The sequence below is a fragment of the Ruditapes philippinarum genome, unplaced genomic scaffold (assembly GCF_026571515.1).
Source record: "Ruditapes philippinarum isolate M1 unplaced genomic scaffold, ASM2657151v2 ctg1998_1_1_1_1, whole genome shotgun sequence".
Lineage (NCBI taxonomy): Eukaryota > Metazoa > Mollusca > Bivalvia > Venerida > Veneridae > Ruditapes > Ruditapes philippinarum.
In genome coordinates, this window is record NW_026861480.1 from 217,278 (window position 1) to 231,280 (window position 14,003).

General features: G+C 33.1%; 1 protein-coding gene and 1 long non-coding RNA gene across 2 annotated transcripts in view; both read left to right on the plus strand.

The window, feature by feature from the left end:
- Window positions 1-12,117, plus strand: part of LOC132715762 (uncharacterized) — a 35,020-nt gene extending 22,903 nt beyond the window's left edge. Inside the window, exon 2 of the long non-coding RNA XR_009623729.1 lies at window positions 11,388-12,117. This is a non-coding gene — a long non-coding RNA (uncharacterized LOC132715762). The remainder of the gene's footprint in view (window positions 1-11,387) is intronic.
- LOC132715760 (uncharacterized) lies at window positions 74-9,824 on the plus strand. The gene is made up of 6 exons (XM_060698825.1): window positions 74-104; window positions 2,336-2,719; window positions 3,949-4,214; window positions 4,800-4,886; window positions 5,596-5,792; window positions 7,632-9,824. The coding sequence occupies exons 1-6, from the start codon at window positions 101-103 to the stop codon at window positions 7,858-7,860; spliced, it is 1,167 nt and encodes a 388-aa protein (XP_060554808.1). The 5' UTR covers window positions 74-100; the 3' UTR covers window positions 7,861-9,824.
- Window positions 12,118-14,003: the final 1,886 nt, after the last annotated feature.

Sequence of the window (14,003 nt, forward strand, 5' to 3'; positions counted from 1 at the left end):
GGGTTTAAAGTTCTTCCGCTCACCCAAACAATGATTTTTGAGCCCCCGGTGTTGAGAAGGAATTATTCCCTTTTACTTCACTGGAGCTGTTGACAGAAGGATGAGTAAGTTTGTTTAATATAAAAATTATCTTGATTTTAAAAGAAGTTCACTGTTTAGTTGTTATTAGCTGCACAATAGTTTTATTTTTATAACATTATTCTATGGTACCCTGTTGTTGTTGTTGTTGAACTGTTAAGACAAATCACTTAGACTAAGTTGAGAACGTCTTACATTTGTTGCATCTCTTCTCTGTTTTTCAAATAATTTACACTTACATTTTTAGCTCACCTTTAACAAAGTGACGTGTTGAGCTTTTGTGATCGCTTTTCATCCGGCGTCCATACGTTTATCTGTAAACTTTTACTTTAAACGACATCTCCTCATAAACCACTAATCCAATTTCATCCAAACTTCACAGGAATGTTCTTTTGGCAGTCAACTTTAAATATTTGTTCAAAGAATTTAATTCCAAGCAAAACTCTGGTTGCCATGGCAACTGGAAAAAACCCTTAAAATATCTACTTCTTCTTTGAGAAAACCGAAAGAGCTAGAGCTTAAATATTTTGCATGAAACATCATCTAGTCATTGTCTACCAAGTTTGTTCAAATAAATGCCCTGGGGTCAAAATTGCAACCCCCCTGGGGGTCATTGATTTTCCTTATTTGTATATAGTAAAAACTTAAAAAAAATCTTAATTTAAAAAACCCAAATAGCTAGAGCTTAGATATTAAGCATGAATCATCTTCTAGTGTATGTCTACCAAGGTTTTTTCAAATAAAAGCCCTTGGGTAAAAATTGGCCAGCCCCAAGTGGTCATCGATTTTCCTTATTTGAATATAGTAAAACCTTAAAAAATCTTCTTTTAAAAAACCAAAATAGCTAGAGCTAAGATATTTAGCATGAAACTTGTTCTAATGGGTGTCTACCAAGTTTGTCCAAATAAGGGCCCTTGGGTTAAAATTGGCCCCAGCCCAGGGGTCATTGATTTTCCTTATATATGTATAGTAAAAAATCTTCTTATAAAAAAACCCAAAGAGCTAGAGTTTGGATACTAAGCATGAAAGGGGGGGGGGGGGGGGGTCATTGTTTTTCCCAATATGTATATAGTAAAAACTTAAAAAATCTTCTTATAAAAACCCCAAAGAGCTAGAGCATAGATATTTATCATGAAACATCTTCTAATGGGTGTCCACCATGTTTGTTCTAATAAAAGCTCTAGGTTTAAAATTGGGCTTGGCTCAGGGGCCTTTATACAGGTGAGCGATTTCAGGGCCATGTTGTTAATTTTGAGTCTGTTGGCAGCAATAGATTCCAACTGTGCTAGTACCAGTGCAGACCAAGATCAACAGGCACATCTGTGGCCTCTAGTCTGCCAATTTAGCTCAAGAGAGAGCATCAGATTAGTAATTCAGGGGCCACTGGTTCAATCCTTGTGTCAGACAGAATTTCTCCTTTGACATTTGATCACAGACATTTAGTCTCATGGTCATTAGTGTCTCAGTGTCTCACTCTGTAGTCATTCAAGGTGGATCAACCACTGAGATATCACCAAAAATGTGTTAGAATCTTTGTAAAATCGATAAAAACATCACACTGTTCAGTCTGATCTTGGTCTGTACTGCTTTTGATATTTCCTTATAAATGATGAATAGTTTTGTCCAGATTGAAAAATTTACAAGTCTGTGTAAGATATTTAAGATCCTGTATGTTGTAATTAAGGATGTATCAACACTTAATTAAATTTTATATATGTATATAATTATTCTTTAAAAAACAATTTTCAAACATCCAAGAATATGCTAGATATGTACTGCAAATGTTTGTAATCATTAAAATGTATGCATTCATTTTCTTATTGAAAAATTTGGCTAAGACTTTATAGAAAATAAATGTCTAATTACCTCCCTTTTTACATGAAATGTAAATTCAGTAATATCTTTACAAATACTTACAATATTGATAAAATCTTTAATTAACTGGAGCATCATATTTATGATAAAAACCATAAAAGGATCTTTTAAGTGTGGTAAGGTAAACTTTGCAGATAGTAACATATATACGTCTAGGTTACCTCTGTACATCAAGATTGTACAAGTTTTTATATAACAAAGAAACCAAAACTTTGTATTTAACTTCACTGTTCTTGAAATATTAAGAAAAAACAATATTATCTTTATGAAGATGGTCATAAACAAGATGTTGAAACTATGTATATGTTAATTATTTTATTCTGATACAGATAAAGAGAAATGTTCTTTACCCATAAGCAGGTTGTTATTCTTTTTGTTACAGATTTCAGACTAGATTTTGATTCAACAATCAGCTCTGCGAAAAATGTAGATGCAGGGTGTTCGTTTGACCCGAAACCAACAGAAAACAAAAAGAGGAAGAAGAAAAATAAAGGAAAGAATAAGCAAGAAGAAGACAAGGAATTCAAAGAAGTAAAATATGAGGAAGAAGCAAAAAAAGAATCAGTAATGGAGAAAAAGACAGAGAAAGAGGCAAAAGAAATAGAAGATGGAGCAACAACTGATGATATGTCGCTACCTGCAGCTAAAAAACCACATCTCTCCCAGCCTGAAAAGTCAGAAACTCCTAAAGCTGAATTCTCAGGAAAGAAGGAAGTGGAACAAGAACCAACCAGAAATGAAAACCATGAACTTGCAAAAGAGGAAGGTAGTGTGTATTGGACTTGACTTACCCATTTTTGCCCTAGTAGCTTTTGACTGTAGTTAAATCCTAGCATGATAGATGTTATGTGATACCATTTAGTATTAGTTTGTGATAGGGCTTGATTTATAGAGTGTCTTAAAAAGTGTGCCATTATTTATGATCTTTATTTATTGTAATGTTACCACTAACCTATGAATAATCCATTTTAAACATTTGGTTTAGCAGCTGCATTCATATTTCATTGAATAAAATCGAACTTAATGTACATTTCTTGGGTTTTGAAAAAAGGCAATGAAATATTTCAATATTTTAACTTACATTTACATTTGTATATCCATTTTGTTGGATGTTTTTATAAGGAGTCTGCAGAAATTTTGTTAACTACTGTTTTAGCTAGCTTTGTAACATTCAAAAAGAATCTGAATGTCAAACTTTGACATGAACTGCTAATTTGAAATCCAATCAAATGTTTAACTACATTAGTATACAATTAACCCTGTGGTTAATAAATACAAAATCTGTGAAATTTGTAATTAAACAGCCACTTGTTAAATTAACTGGTTGAATAATTAAAGTGCTAAATTACTTTATTTGAGTGACCACCTGTCAGGAACATAAACAGTTTACATTTCCAACAACAGTTGTGATTTATTACACACGCTTTTCTGTATCTTATTAGCACATCATTGCATAATATGTTATTTATCAAGTATATTTATTTGTATTATGTATGTATCATTTAAAGTACTGCAAGTTTTATTGTAGAAAGTGTGTGTATTATGAATTATGTTTAAATGATAATTCTTTACTGTGTCTCTATAGTGTTTAGTTTGTATAACCTTTAACCTGCTCTGAATGCTTTGTGAAATGTATTAGCACAGTTCTACATTTGGAACTGTCCATTCAAAGTTTTAGGGATTTGAATATCAAAGTACAAAAATTGAGCTATTAACAGTATAGAGGCTAACTACACTTCACAGATGTGCAGAGTAGACTGGCCTAGCTTTATACTGGTGACAAAGACAACTAAGTTCTAGCGGGTTACAGGTCAAAACTTCAAGCTCAAAGTAGCCATGTTTGTTTACTTGCCTTGGGAAAATGGCTAAAATATTCTTGCATGGTTGTCTCCTATTTTTTTGTTAATAATCACTTTAATGCTCAAAAGAAAAATAAATCTTTTTCAAAACTTAGTCTGTATTGTATTTTCATTTATCTTTTTAAATTATCAACAGTGAAATCGAAGAATTGGTCCGAACCACAGGAAGTTACCACTGTTGAAGATTCTAAATCATTAGTGAATCGTTTATGTGAGAACCCACCAGACCACATATCCGTCTGCTGCGTTGGAGAAAACCTTGGTACTGAAAGCAGTAAGATAAGAATGATTGTGATTTCTTGTCATCCTGAATCTTATGTATACCATCTAAAGGACGAGACCAGAGGTTTGGTAAAAGATGGACTTTTGGAAAAGTTGCTTCTTGACAAGACAATAACTAAGGTTCGTTGATATAGTTTGCTAGTATAGAGATATTCCCTAGAACAATAGAAATTAAAGATTTTTTTTTGTAATTTCCCCATGGAAAAATGGTTACTTGAGTTTCTACATGACAAATGATATTTGACTCTGAATCTAATGGTCATTTGTCTCTCACCACTGATATGACCAAAAAATGTGTTAAAATTTGCAAAAATTTAAAATTTACTAAAAACCAACAATAAATAGTTCCTCTTACTACTTGGATGGATTAATGTTCAAATAAATTGTTCTAAGCAACTTGAGGCACTTTCTGAAAAACCATCTATAACCTTTCAAAATGTATTCAAGACAGAATAAAGCCTTTGCTCTGTGAGAGTAAAGATATGGTAATAAAATATATTGTCTGCTTCAAAGATGTACTGTCCATCAGACCTTGAATACTTTAACATTACTAAAATTAAGGTTTGCATTAATATATTTTCTATGCCTCTGATTTTTTGAAAATTTGTTTACTCATCTAGAAGTGTGCACTTTTAAACTTTATTTTAGTTTTATTGTAGCTTTGTTCTTTAAATTTAAGACTAAAATTTTGTGTTTTCTGTACAGGTTTATCATGACATAGGTCCTGTCTCAGCTAGTCTGATACATGAATATGATATTCTTATGGATGGTATACCAATATGGGACATCTCGGTAAGTATATTTCTTTAGATATATCTTATCTTAACAAAACTCAATTTTTTGGGGGGTTCTTGTACAATATTTCTGAGCCACTTAGCTCAGTAGAGGCAGTTAAATTTACAAAGCTTATGGGTCAAGTTGAAATTCTTGGTAATGCATGTTTAAATATAGAAACATTTTAAAAGTAAACTTACACATGTTCAGGTGCGGTTGTTTTCTTGATAATCAGTGTTGATTTTCTAATGTTATTATTTTTTTTTTTCATTTGTGCCAACTGGTGTAATATTAACTGTCTTGATGGACATCATTTTACTGTCTTTATCAATTAGTTGTGTACTAAGTTAAACATCATTCTGCCTTTAGATCAAGTTTTTTCAATGCATAATTATACCACTTTACAAATAAAAAAAAAACATAAAAAAGAACAACAATATCAAATAGCACAGCATTGTTGCCACTGTAAACAGATATTTCTGTCTGCACTGGCATCCAGTGTTAGATTCCTATAATATACATCTTAAGCTGAAAACAGATTATTTTAAATGTGACCATGATTTCTAAGCTTTGCCTTTTTGAAACTATCTGATTATTTAGAAAAAGTGCAGTTTATTATTCTGCACTGAGAAAAGTAGAGCGTGCTGCTCCTCTGACAGCTCTAGTTTTATTTAGCAATAATTATACATCTATGGTTTAATTAATAAGTACTTTGTTTGTTTTTAAGATTTTGTTTGGAAAGATATGTCTCTCACAAATGGACACAGATGAATTGGGTGTCAGTAATAAAGGACCGTTTAAGAAGTGGACAAAACAGAATGAAGATTATGGCAAGGCAGTGTCCAGCAGTTATGATCCTGATATTGTGGGCATGCTGTATGAGAGAGGAAAATTAATTTCAGATTTATACAGAGCTTGTATAAAGTAAGTACACAAATGTCTATAATTCTTTGAGCTGCTCTAGTGATATCATTTCTCTTTGATTCATGACAGGTTTTTGGAGGGGGGGGGGGGTCAAGTTTTAAGTTACACAATACTATGATACTGAAATTTGTTTTGCAACTGGGATTTTTATTCGCAATGATATTGAATATGTATGTATAAAGTTGACTTTCCAGCTCAATACTGGTTGAGTCGAAATCAGTACAGAAACCGCTTTAACCACATTTAAATTTGACTTTCACAAAACCATTTTTGAATTTAACTACAAAACAATACATCACTTTATATTTCTGTTGTTTAATTTCATGCTTTCTGTACAAAAAGTAGAAAACAAAAAGAATATATCAAACATATCTGAAAGTATTTTTGGATGTTATAAATGGCCACCAGTTTTGGTCACTTACACAGGTTATCGGCGTGGGACCAAGCCCTACCCCTAAGGTACCACCCCCCAGGACCCTCTATACTACCCAAATATTCTTCTACATAGTTTATAGTATCAGTATTATATTTTTAGCTCGACTATTCGATAAGAATAAGTAGAGCTATTGCAGTCACCCGAGCGTCGGCGTCGGCGTAACCACTTATGTTAAAGTTTTTGTAATAGTTCAAATATTTTCAAAGTCCATTGACATATGGCTTTGAAACTTTGCACACTTGTTCACCATCATGACCCCAATCTGTAGACAGGAGGAGGTAACTCTATCAAGCATTTTGACAGAATAATGCCCCTTTTTCGACTTAGAATTTACGTTAAAGTTTTTGTAATAGTTAAAATATTTTCAAAGTCCATTGACATATGGCTTTGAAACTTTGCACACTTGTTCACCATCATGACCCCAACCTGTACACAGGAGGAGGTAACTCTATCAAGCATTTTGTCAGAATTATGCCCCTTTTTTGACTTAGAATTTACGTTAAAGTTTTTGTAATAGTTCAAATATTTTCAAAGTCCATTGACATATGGCTTTGAAACTTTGCACACTTGTTCACCATCATGACCCCAATCTGTAGACAGGAGGAGGTAACTCTATCAAGCATTTTGACAGAATTATGCCCCTTTTTCGACTTAGAATTTACGTTAAAGTTTTTGTAATAGTTAAAATATTTTCAAAGTCCATTGACATATGGCTTTGAAACTTTGCACACTTGTTCACCATCATGACCCCAACCTGTAGACAGGAGGAGGTAACTCTATCAAGCATTTTGACAGAATTATGCCCCTTTTTCGACTTAGAATTTACGTTAAAGTTTTTGTAATAGTTCAAATATTTTCCAAGTCCATTGACATATGGCTTTGAAACTTTGCACACTTGTTCACCATCCTGATCCCAACCTGTAGACAGGAGGTGGTAACTCTATCAAGGATTTTGACAGAATTATGCCCCTTTTTCGACTTAGAATTTACGTTAAAGTTTTTGTAATAGTTAAAATATTTTCAAAGTCCATTGACATATGGCTTTGAAACTTTGCACACTTGATCACCATCATTACCCCAACCTGTAAACAGGAGGAGGTAACTGTATCAAGCATTTTTTTACTATCAAGCACTTAGAATAGTCGAGCGTTGCTGTCCTACCGACAGCTCTTGTTTGATAGAATTGTTTGATTTTGTATTGACATGTATTTTGAATGTATTGAAGTATATTTGGGTAGTATAGAGGGTCCTTGGGGGTGATACCTTAGGGGTAGGGCTTGGTCCCACGCCGATAACCTGTGGTCACTTATATACCTATGGCTTTGAAAGTTATACTAAAGTAGCTAATGGGATTTTATTTAATAACAATAAATGGGACTGAATATGCTGGTATTTATTTACAGAAAAACTGACGAGATTGTCTGGAAAACGGTAAAGAAGGAAGTTTTTCAAGCTGCAATTCCGTCCAATGAAACCTTCTTAGCAGAAAAAGTAAAACAACTTAAACTTGAGAAGAAGGAAAAGAAGCAGGCTGAAAAACCGCAAGCTGCTGCTCCCCAGCAGTCTCAACAGCAACAGAAACAACAGGGAAAATCTAGCAAAGGGAAACAGGGAAAAGGACGGAAAAAGTAGGGTTGTAGCAGTGAGAAAAAAACATTGTGTTAAAGTTATGTTAATGTATATTATAGTTTTTATAATGATAACAACTGTACAGACATTTGAAATTTGATTTCACATACAGTTTGGATATTTATGTCTGTTTTAGGAATGCTTTAAGCATTTTTCTTTTCATCCTTTTTATAAACAAGTTGTTTTGATTGCATCACAAGTTTGATTATTGTAAACAATAGTTATTGGTATTATTTTATACTTTTTAAAAGCTGGTTTTAACTGAAGACTTTCTTAAGATTTTAAATCATATTATATTCTGTGATATTGGAAAGATTTTACCCTGAATATCAAGATGTTGTTGTTTTATTGTTGTTGTAGTTTAAGGCATATATTAAGGCTTTTTACAAGAAACTTTAAAGCAGCACACCTCCAGATTTGTGTTAATAGTTAGGTGAATTTAAAAATTGCTGTTCAAGAGTAAAATAATGTGGTCAGGTGTACACATTTAATGATATAACTAGTGAATGAATATCTGCATTTAACAGAATTTTTTTTCTTCTTATGTTTGATTTTTTGAATGATGAATCATTTATTGCACTGATCTGGAGGCAGGCTGAGATATTTTTAAAGTATTTTCTGTTAATGATGATTTAAGTCATGAATACAAAATGTTAATGTTGGTGTATGATTTTTATCCATTTGAACCATTCGAGGTTTTGTTATGTTTAATAACTTATAAGATATTACTTTATCTTCTCGTTCTATATTTTACTAACTATAAGTTTGTAAAATTGTAAAGTTTTTAAAGTTTGTTTATCTGCTTTTAATACTTCTTTTAACACATCAATTTAAACTTATTCAGATTTTTAATATAATGTTAGGCTTTCACTTTATTGCACACCTTCCCGTCTTTAAATAATAAAGGTATTCTGAGTTACATGTGTAGTGGTCTATATAGCAAACACTGGATTATTGAATGTTATCATTGTGCTTATAACAATTCTCCCTGGTTATTCTTCCATGAAATTATGTTATTGTAACATCATAATGTGTACCGTTTTAATTTAGGTTGTCATTTGATAGTCAATGTTTGATTTTTGCTAGTTTTAAGATTAAGTTTGAAGTACCACTTTTTTCTTAATTACAAATTTAAGGTTGCGAAGGTCCATTACTCTAGCTTTTGTAAGAGTTATCTCCCTTTGCTGCTATTAAAATACAAATGCAGTTCTAGAAATGTAAAGTTACAGTTGAATAATAAGAAAACAGTCTAAACTGCACTAATGGCCTCTGGGAATAAATAACTTTTTTAACTCAACAACAGTTTGAGAATCTTAATATGTTCTTTTCTAGTAACAAAAAAACCCACCTTATGTCTGCGACCATTATTGCTAAAACTAATTTTTTGCTTTTCCCAATTCATCAAGGTAAGAATTAAAAAAGTTATGTTTTTGTGTGTAATTAAGAACTTCAGTGGAACTCCTTTACAAAGAAATTAATTGTTATCTATCTCTGGCTTGACTGTTAAACGAATCGGAAGAGTTACACGTATCTAGAAACTTGGGTATTATACCTTCGTTCAGTCTATTTTTATTACCAATTATTCTGTTTTTTGTGTGTTTTTTCTTCTAACATATTGATGTATTTGCTTTGAAACTTAGATAGAATACTTGTTTATATGACCTTTAACCCCCTATTGCATGCAAGAGAATGTATTGTTATCTTTGATTTGGACAGGAATTTGCTTTCAAAGACTTGGTCTTTAATCCATTATCAAGCTTTTGAAATATTTGTGCACTGCTTTTGTTCGTAAATATTGGTGCCTTTTTGAAAGTGATTATTGTTTTTACTAATTCATTATATAACATAATTTAACTGGGATTTAAAAATACAAGTAGTAGCCTGCATTAGTCACTGGGGTGTCGGGATGGTGGCAGTGCTTTGATACACTGGTGCAAAACAGCAAGGCATTGTTATCTTTTTTGTGATATCTTTTTTGTGAACAAAAAATTTAAATTCACAAGAATAATATGTGAATTGCAAACATATCAGATCCCATTTGATGAAATTAAGAAATGGTATAAGTGGCTCATTATTTTTAGAATACTGTCTTTTGTTAATAAAAGTAGTTTATTGTTTTACTTTGTCAAAAAGTGAAATACATGTATTTTGAAGTTGTTCTCTGCCAACGGCTACATGTTGACAGTTCAAGGAACCAAATTAAGTCAGTTTGTTTTTTCGAAGTGTTCTTATCGTTGTTTATATTATAGCTTCCACTTGACATGACTAATGATCACATCTTATGTGCAATGATCATTAATGGTTTTTGTTTTGTTTTTTGCTTTTCCCTCTTTATTGTAAATAATTTTTAATCAATTTATATACTTTATCTGTATATTTTTATTTCAAATGATTACAACTTTTTAAATTGAATTTACATTATCTTTAATGAAGAGATTTTGTATAAATACTTCATAATCAATCCTGGTTTAGTTTTTACCTGCATGTTACTTCAGTTTTTGCTTGTTTAAATATACTGTTGTTAAGTGGTGTATTTGTTTGACCAATACAAGTAATTTAATGCTTAAATCATTTTCCACATTGGTAATGATTTTTTAGCTCACCTGAGCATGCTCAGGGTGAGCTTTTAGGATCGATGATTGTCCGTCGTCCGTCGTCCGTCCGTCCGTCGTCCGTTCACATTTAGTTGTTAACACTCTAGCGGTCACATTTTTGCCTCAATCATCATCAAACTTGGTCAGGATGCTTATCTAGTTTATAGCTCGGATGAGTTCGAACATGGGTCATCTCGGATGAGAAACTAGGTCACAAGAGCTAAAAATAGAAAAACCTTGTTAACACTCTAGAGGTCACATTTTTGCCTCAATCATCATCAAACTTGGTCAGGATGTTTGTCTAGGTGATAGCTCGGATGAGTTCGAACATGGGTCATCTCGGATGAAAAAGTAGGTCACCGGAGCTAAAAATAGAAAAACCTTGTTAACACTCTAGCGGTCACATTTTTGCATCAATCATCATCAAACTTGGTCAGGATGCTTGTCTAGGTGATAGCTCGGATGAGTTCGAACATGGGTCATCTCGGATGAAAAAGTAGGTCACCGGAGCTAAAAATAGAAAAACCTTGTTAACACTCTAGCGGTCACATTTTTGCATCAATCATCATCAAACTTGGTCAAGATGCTTGTCTAGGTGATAGCTCGGATGAGTTCGAACATGGGTCATCTCGGATGAAAAAGTAGGTCACAAGAGCTAAAAATAGAAAAACCTTGTTAACACTCTAGAGGTCACATTTTTGCCTCAATCATCATCAAACTTGGTCAGGATGCTTGTCTAGGTGATAGCTCGGATGAGTTCGAACATGGGTCATCTCGGATGAAAAAGTAGGTCACCGGAGCTAAAAATAGAAAAACCTTGTTAACACTCTAGTGGTCACATTTTTGCATCAATCATCATCAAACTTGATCAAGATGCTTGTCTAGGTGATAGCTCGGATGAGTTCGAAACATGGGTCATCTTGGATGAAAAACTAGGTCACAGGAGCTAAAAATAGAAAAACCTTGTTAACACTCTAGTGGTCACAATTTTGACTCAATTGTCATCAAACTTGGTCAGGAAACTTGTCTAGGTCATTGCTGGGAAGAAATTGAACATGGGTCATCTCGGATGAAAAAGTAGGTCACCGGAGCTAAAAATAGAAAAATCTTGTTAACACTCTAGTGGCTACTGTTGTGATCCAAATATTCTGTTAATTGGTCTGAAAGTTTGTTTTGATGATTTCTAAGTCAAGTTCGAACATTGGTCATCTTGGATGAAAAAAACTAGGTCACACCGCCCAAATATGGAAAAACCTTGTTAACATTCTAGTGGTCACATTTTCGACTCAATTATCATCAAACTTGGTCAGGATGCTTGTATAGGTAATTGCTTGGATGAGTTCGAAATCGCATGTGGAACTAGGTCACCGGAGCTAAAAATAGAAAAATCTTGTTAACACTCTAGTTGCTACTGTTTTGATCCAAGTATCCTTGAAATTGGTCTAAAAGTTTGTTTTGATGATTTCTAGGTAAAGTTTGAATATGTGTCACCTGGGTAAAAAACTAGGTCGCACTGCTCAAATATGGATAATCCTTGTTAACACTGTAGTGGTCACATTTTTGACTCACCTGTCATGAGACTTGGTCAGAATGCTTGTCTAGGTAATTGTTTGGATGAGTTTGATAAATCAGGTGAGCGATCTAGGGCCATCATGGCCCTCTTGTTTTATGTACATTAGGTAGAAACTGAAAATAGTAGTTATTTCCCCTTTGAACTGAAATAACCACTTTACAGCAAGTTCTCCTTTAATCTTTAGTACAAAAATTTACATTATTAATAAAAATTGCAATTTACATTCTGAACTATAGGTGAAATACTGTATTTAAGATAGTAAAGTATGTTGAGTAATAAAATTTTCTAACTGGTAGGAGACTTCTTAAAAGGACATTATATTGATTTTATCATCTGTTAATGTATTAACCCATTACCTGCTATATTTCTAAAATGAATCTCCTCAGCTTTAAATTTTGAAACAGTCCATTCAAAGTTCAAGGGATTTCAATATCAAAATACAAAAATTGAGCTGCCAACAGTATAGAGCCTGGTCAGACTGCATGGATGTGCAGGCTGGCCTGGCTCTATACTGGTGGCAAAGGCTGATCACTTTTGGTTCCAGCAGGTTAAGGGTTAAACTACACTCATGTCAGATTTCATATCATTTGTCATTGTAATTCTTAGCCCTGTAATTCTTGAGACATTGCAAGTCTATAGATGATAGGGTGATTCAATGGTTAATAATGGTTATGATTATCATATGTCACCAGGAAAGACCCAGGTCAGTCTGTATGTCCATGCAGTCAGTCCAGACTCTGAACTGATGGCCTTCCTATCATAAACATTGGATATTTCCAAATTAAAAACAGGTCATAAATGAGCTAGTTATGGGATTTGTGTTTTGTGGGTATAATCAATACTTCATTGGTTTCACTCATTTTAACAAGTGTTAAAGAAATACATATTTCAACTGCAGTTAACTGAATAGCAGAATATTAACATCATGTAAATGTTGTATTGGTGAATGGATGTCATAACAAAAATTTCAGTTTATTGTGCCTGCAGTAAATAAATATTCAAATTTGATGCATATCTGTTTTTCTTTATGAAAACCTACCAGCATTGTTCTAAAAGCTACATATATATATAAAGTTGTGAAACATATTTTGCCTCTCTTCCTAAGCCAAACCTTAAATCCATTTATGATGTGTGAGGTGATAATTTACAAAGTAAAATAATATACCACTCAGTTTTATGAATGAAGTAAATTGTGGGGTAGGGGGGGCTTATTTTTCTATTTAAAGTCACTATGACTTACAGCCAATGGCACTTTGGGTCTTCTTTATAAAATCCATTATCTATGGACAAATGTTTTGTTATACTGTAACTAGTTGACAAATGTATTGTTATACTGTAACTAGTTGACTATTCTCAGTTCTTGATTCCTGAATAATGTAAAATTTTACAAGTTTTAAAAGGGCCATAATTTTGTTAAATGTGAAGTTTTAACCCATTCTCTACAGAAGTTGCGGAGATACCAGCTTGCATGCAAATTACTAGCATAAAAGCAAAACAAGAGATATGGGACTTGTGCGGATCATGTGAGATAATCACAGAGAACAAGTGATATTTAAGCTTTAACCCATTCCCTTCAGTAGTTTTGGAGATACCAACTTGCACTCAAAAACTTAACCTATGTGTGACATCAACATCTTGGAGATACAAGTACAATAGCTCTCTCTATTCTTTGGTTTTACATCATTCCAACACAGCAGAAGACACCTGGTGACTTTCCAGCTTTACTAGTGGAAGAAGACATCAGCTGCATTATTTCTATAACAAACAGGCATCTGTTTTAAACAGGTACTAGTAGGCACCTGTCTTAAGCAGGCACCTGTATTAAACAGGTTCTAGTACAGTCATCAAATTTAGCGGTAGCCCAAGGCCTGTGAAAATAAGTTCGGGCCAGTGAAAATTTTAAGAAAATTTAGTTATATAGTAGAATAAATTCAAAACTGGAATTCGGGCTCAGAAATTCAAAATCTTAAATTCACTGA

What these genes read in the sequence shown, in the direction of transcription:
- LOC132715760 (XM_060698825.1), top strand. An exon ending in TTGACAAGACAATAACTAAG is followed by an intron (nt 4,215 to 4,799) that starts GTTCGTTGATAT and finishes TTTTCTGTACAG; the next exon opens with GTTTATCATGACATAGGTCC. An exon ending in TACCAATATGGGACATCTCG is followed by an intron (nt 4,887 to 5,595) that starts GTAAGTATATTT and finishes TTTGTTTTTAAG; the next exon opens with ATTTTGTTTGGAAAGATATG.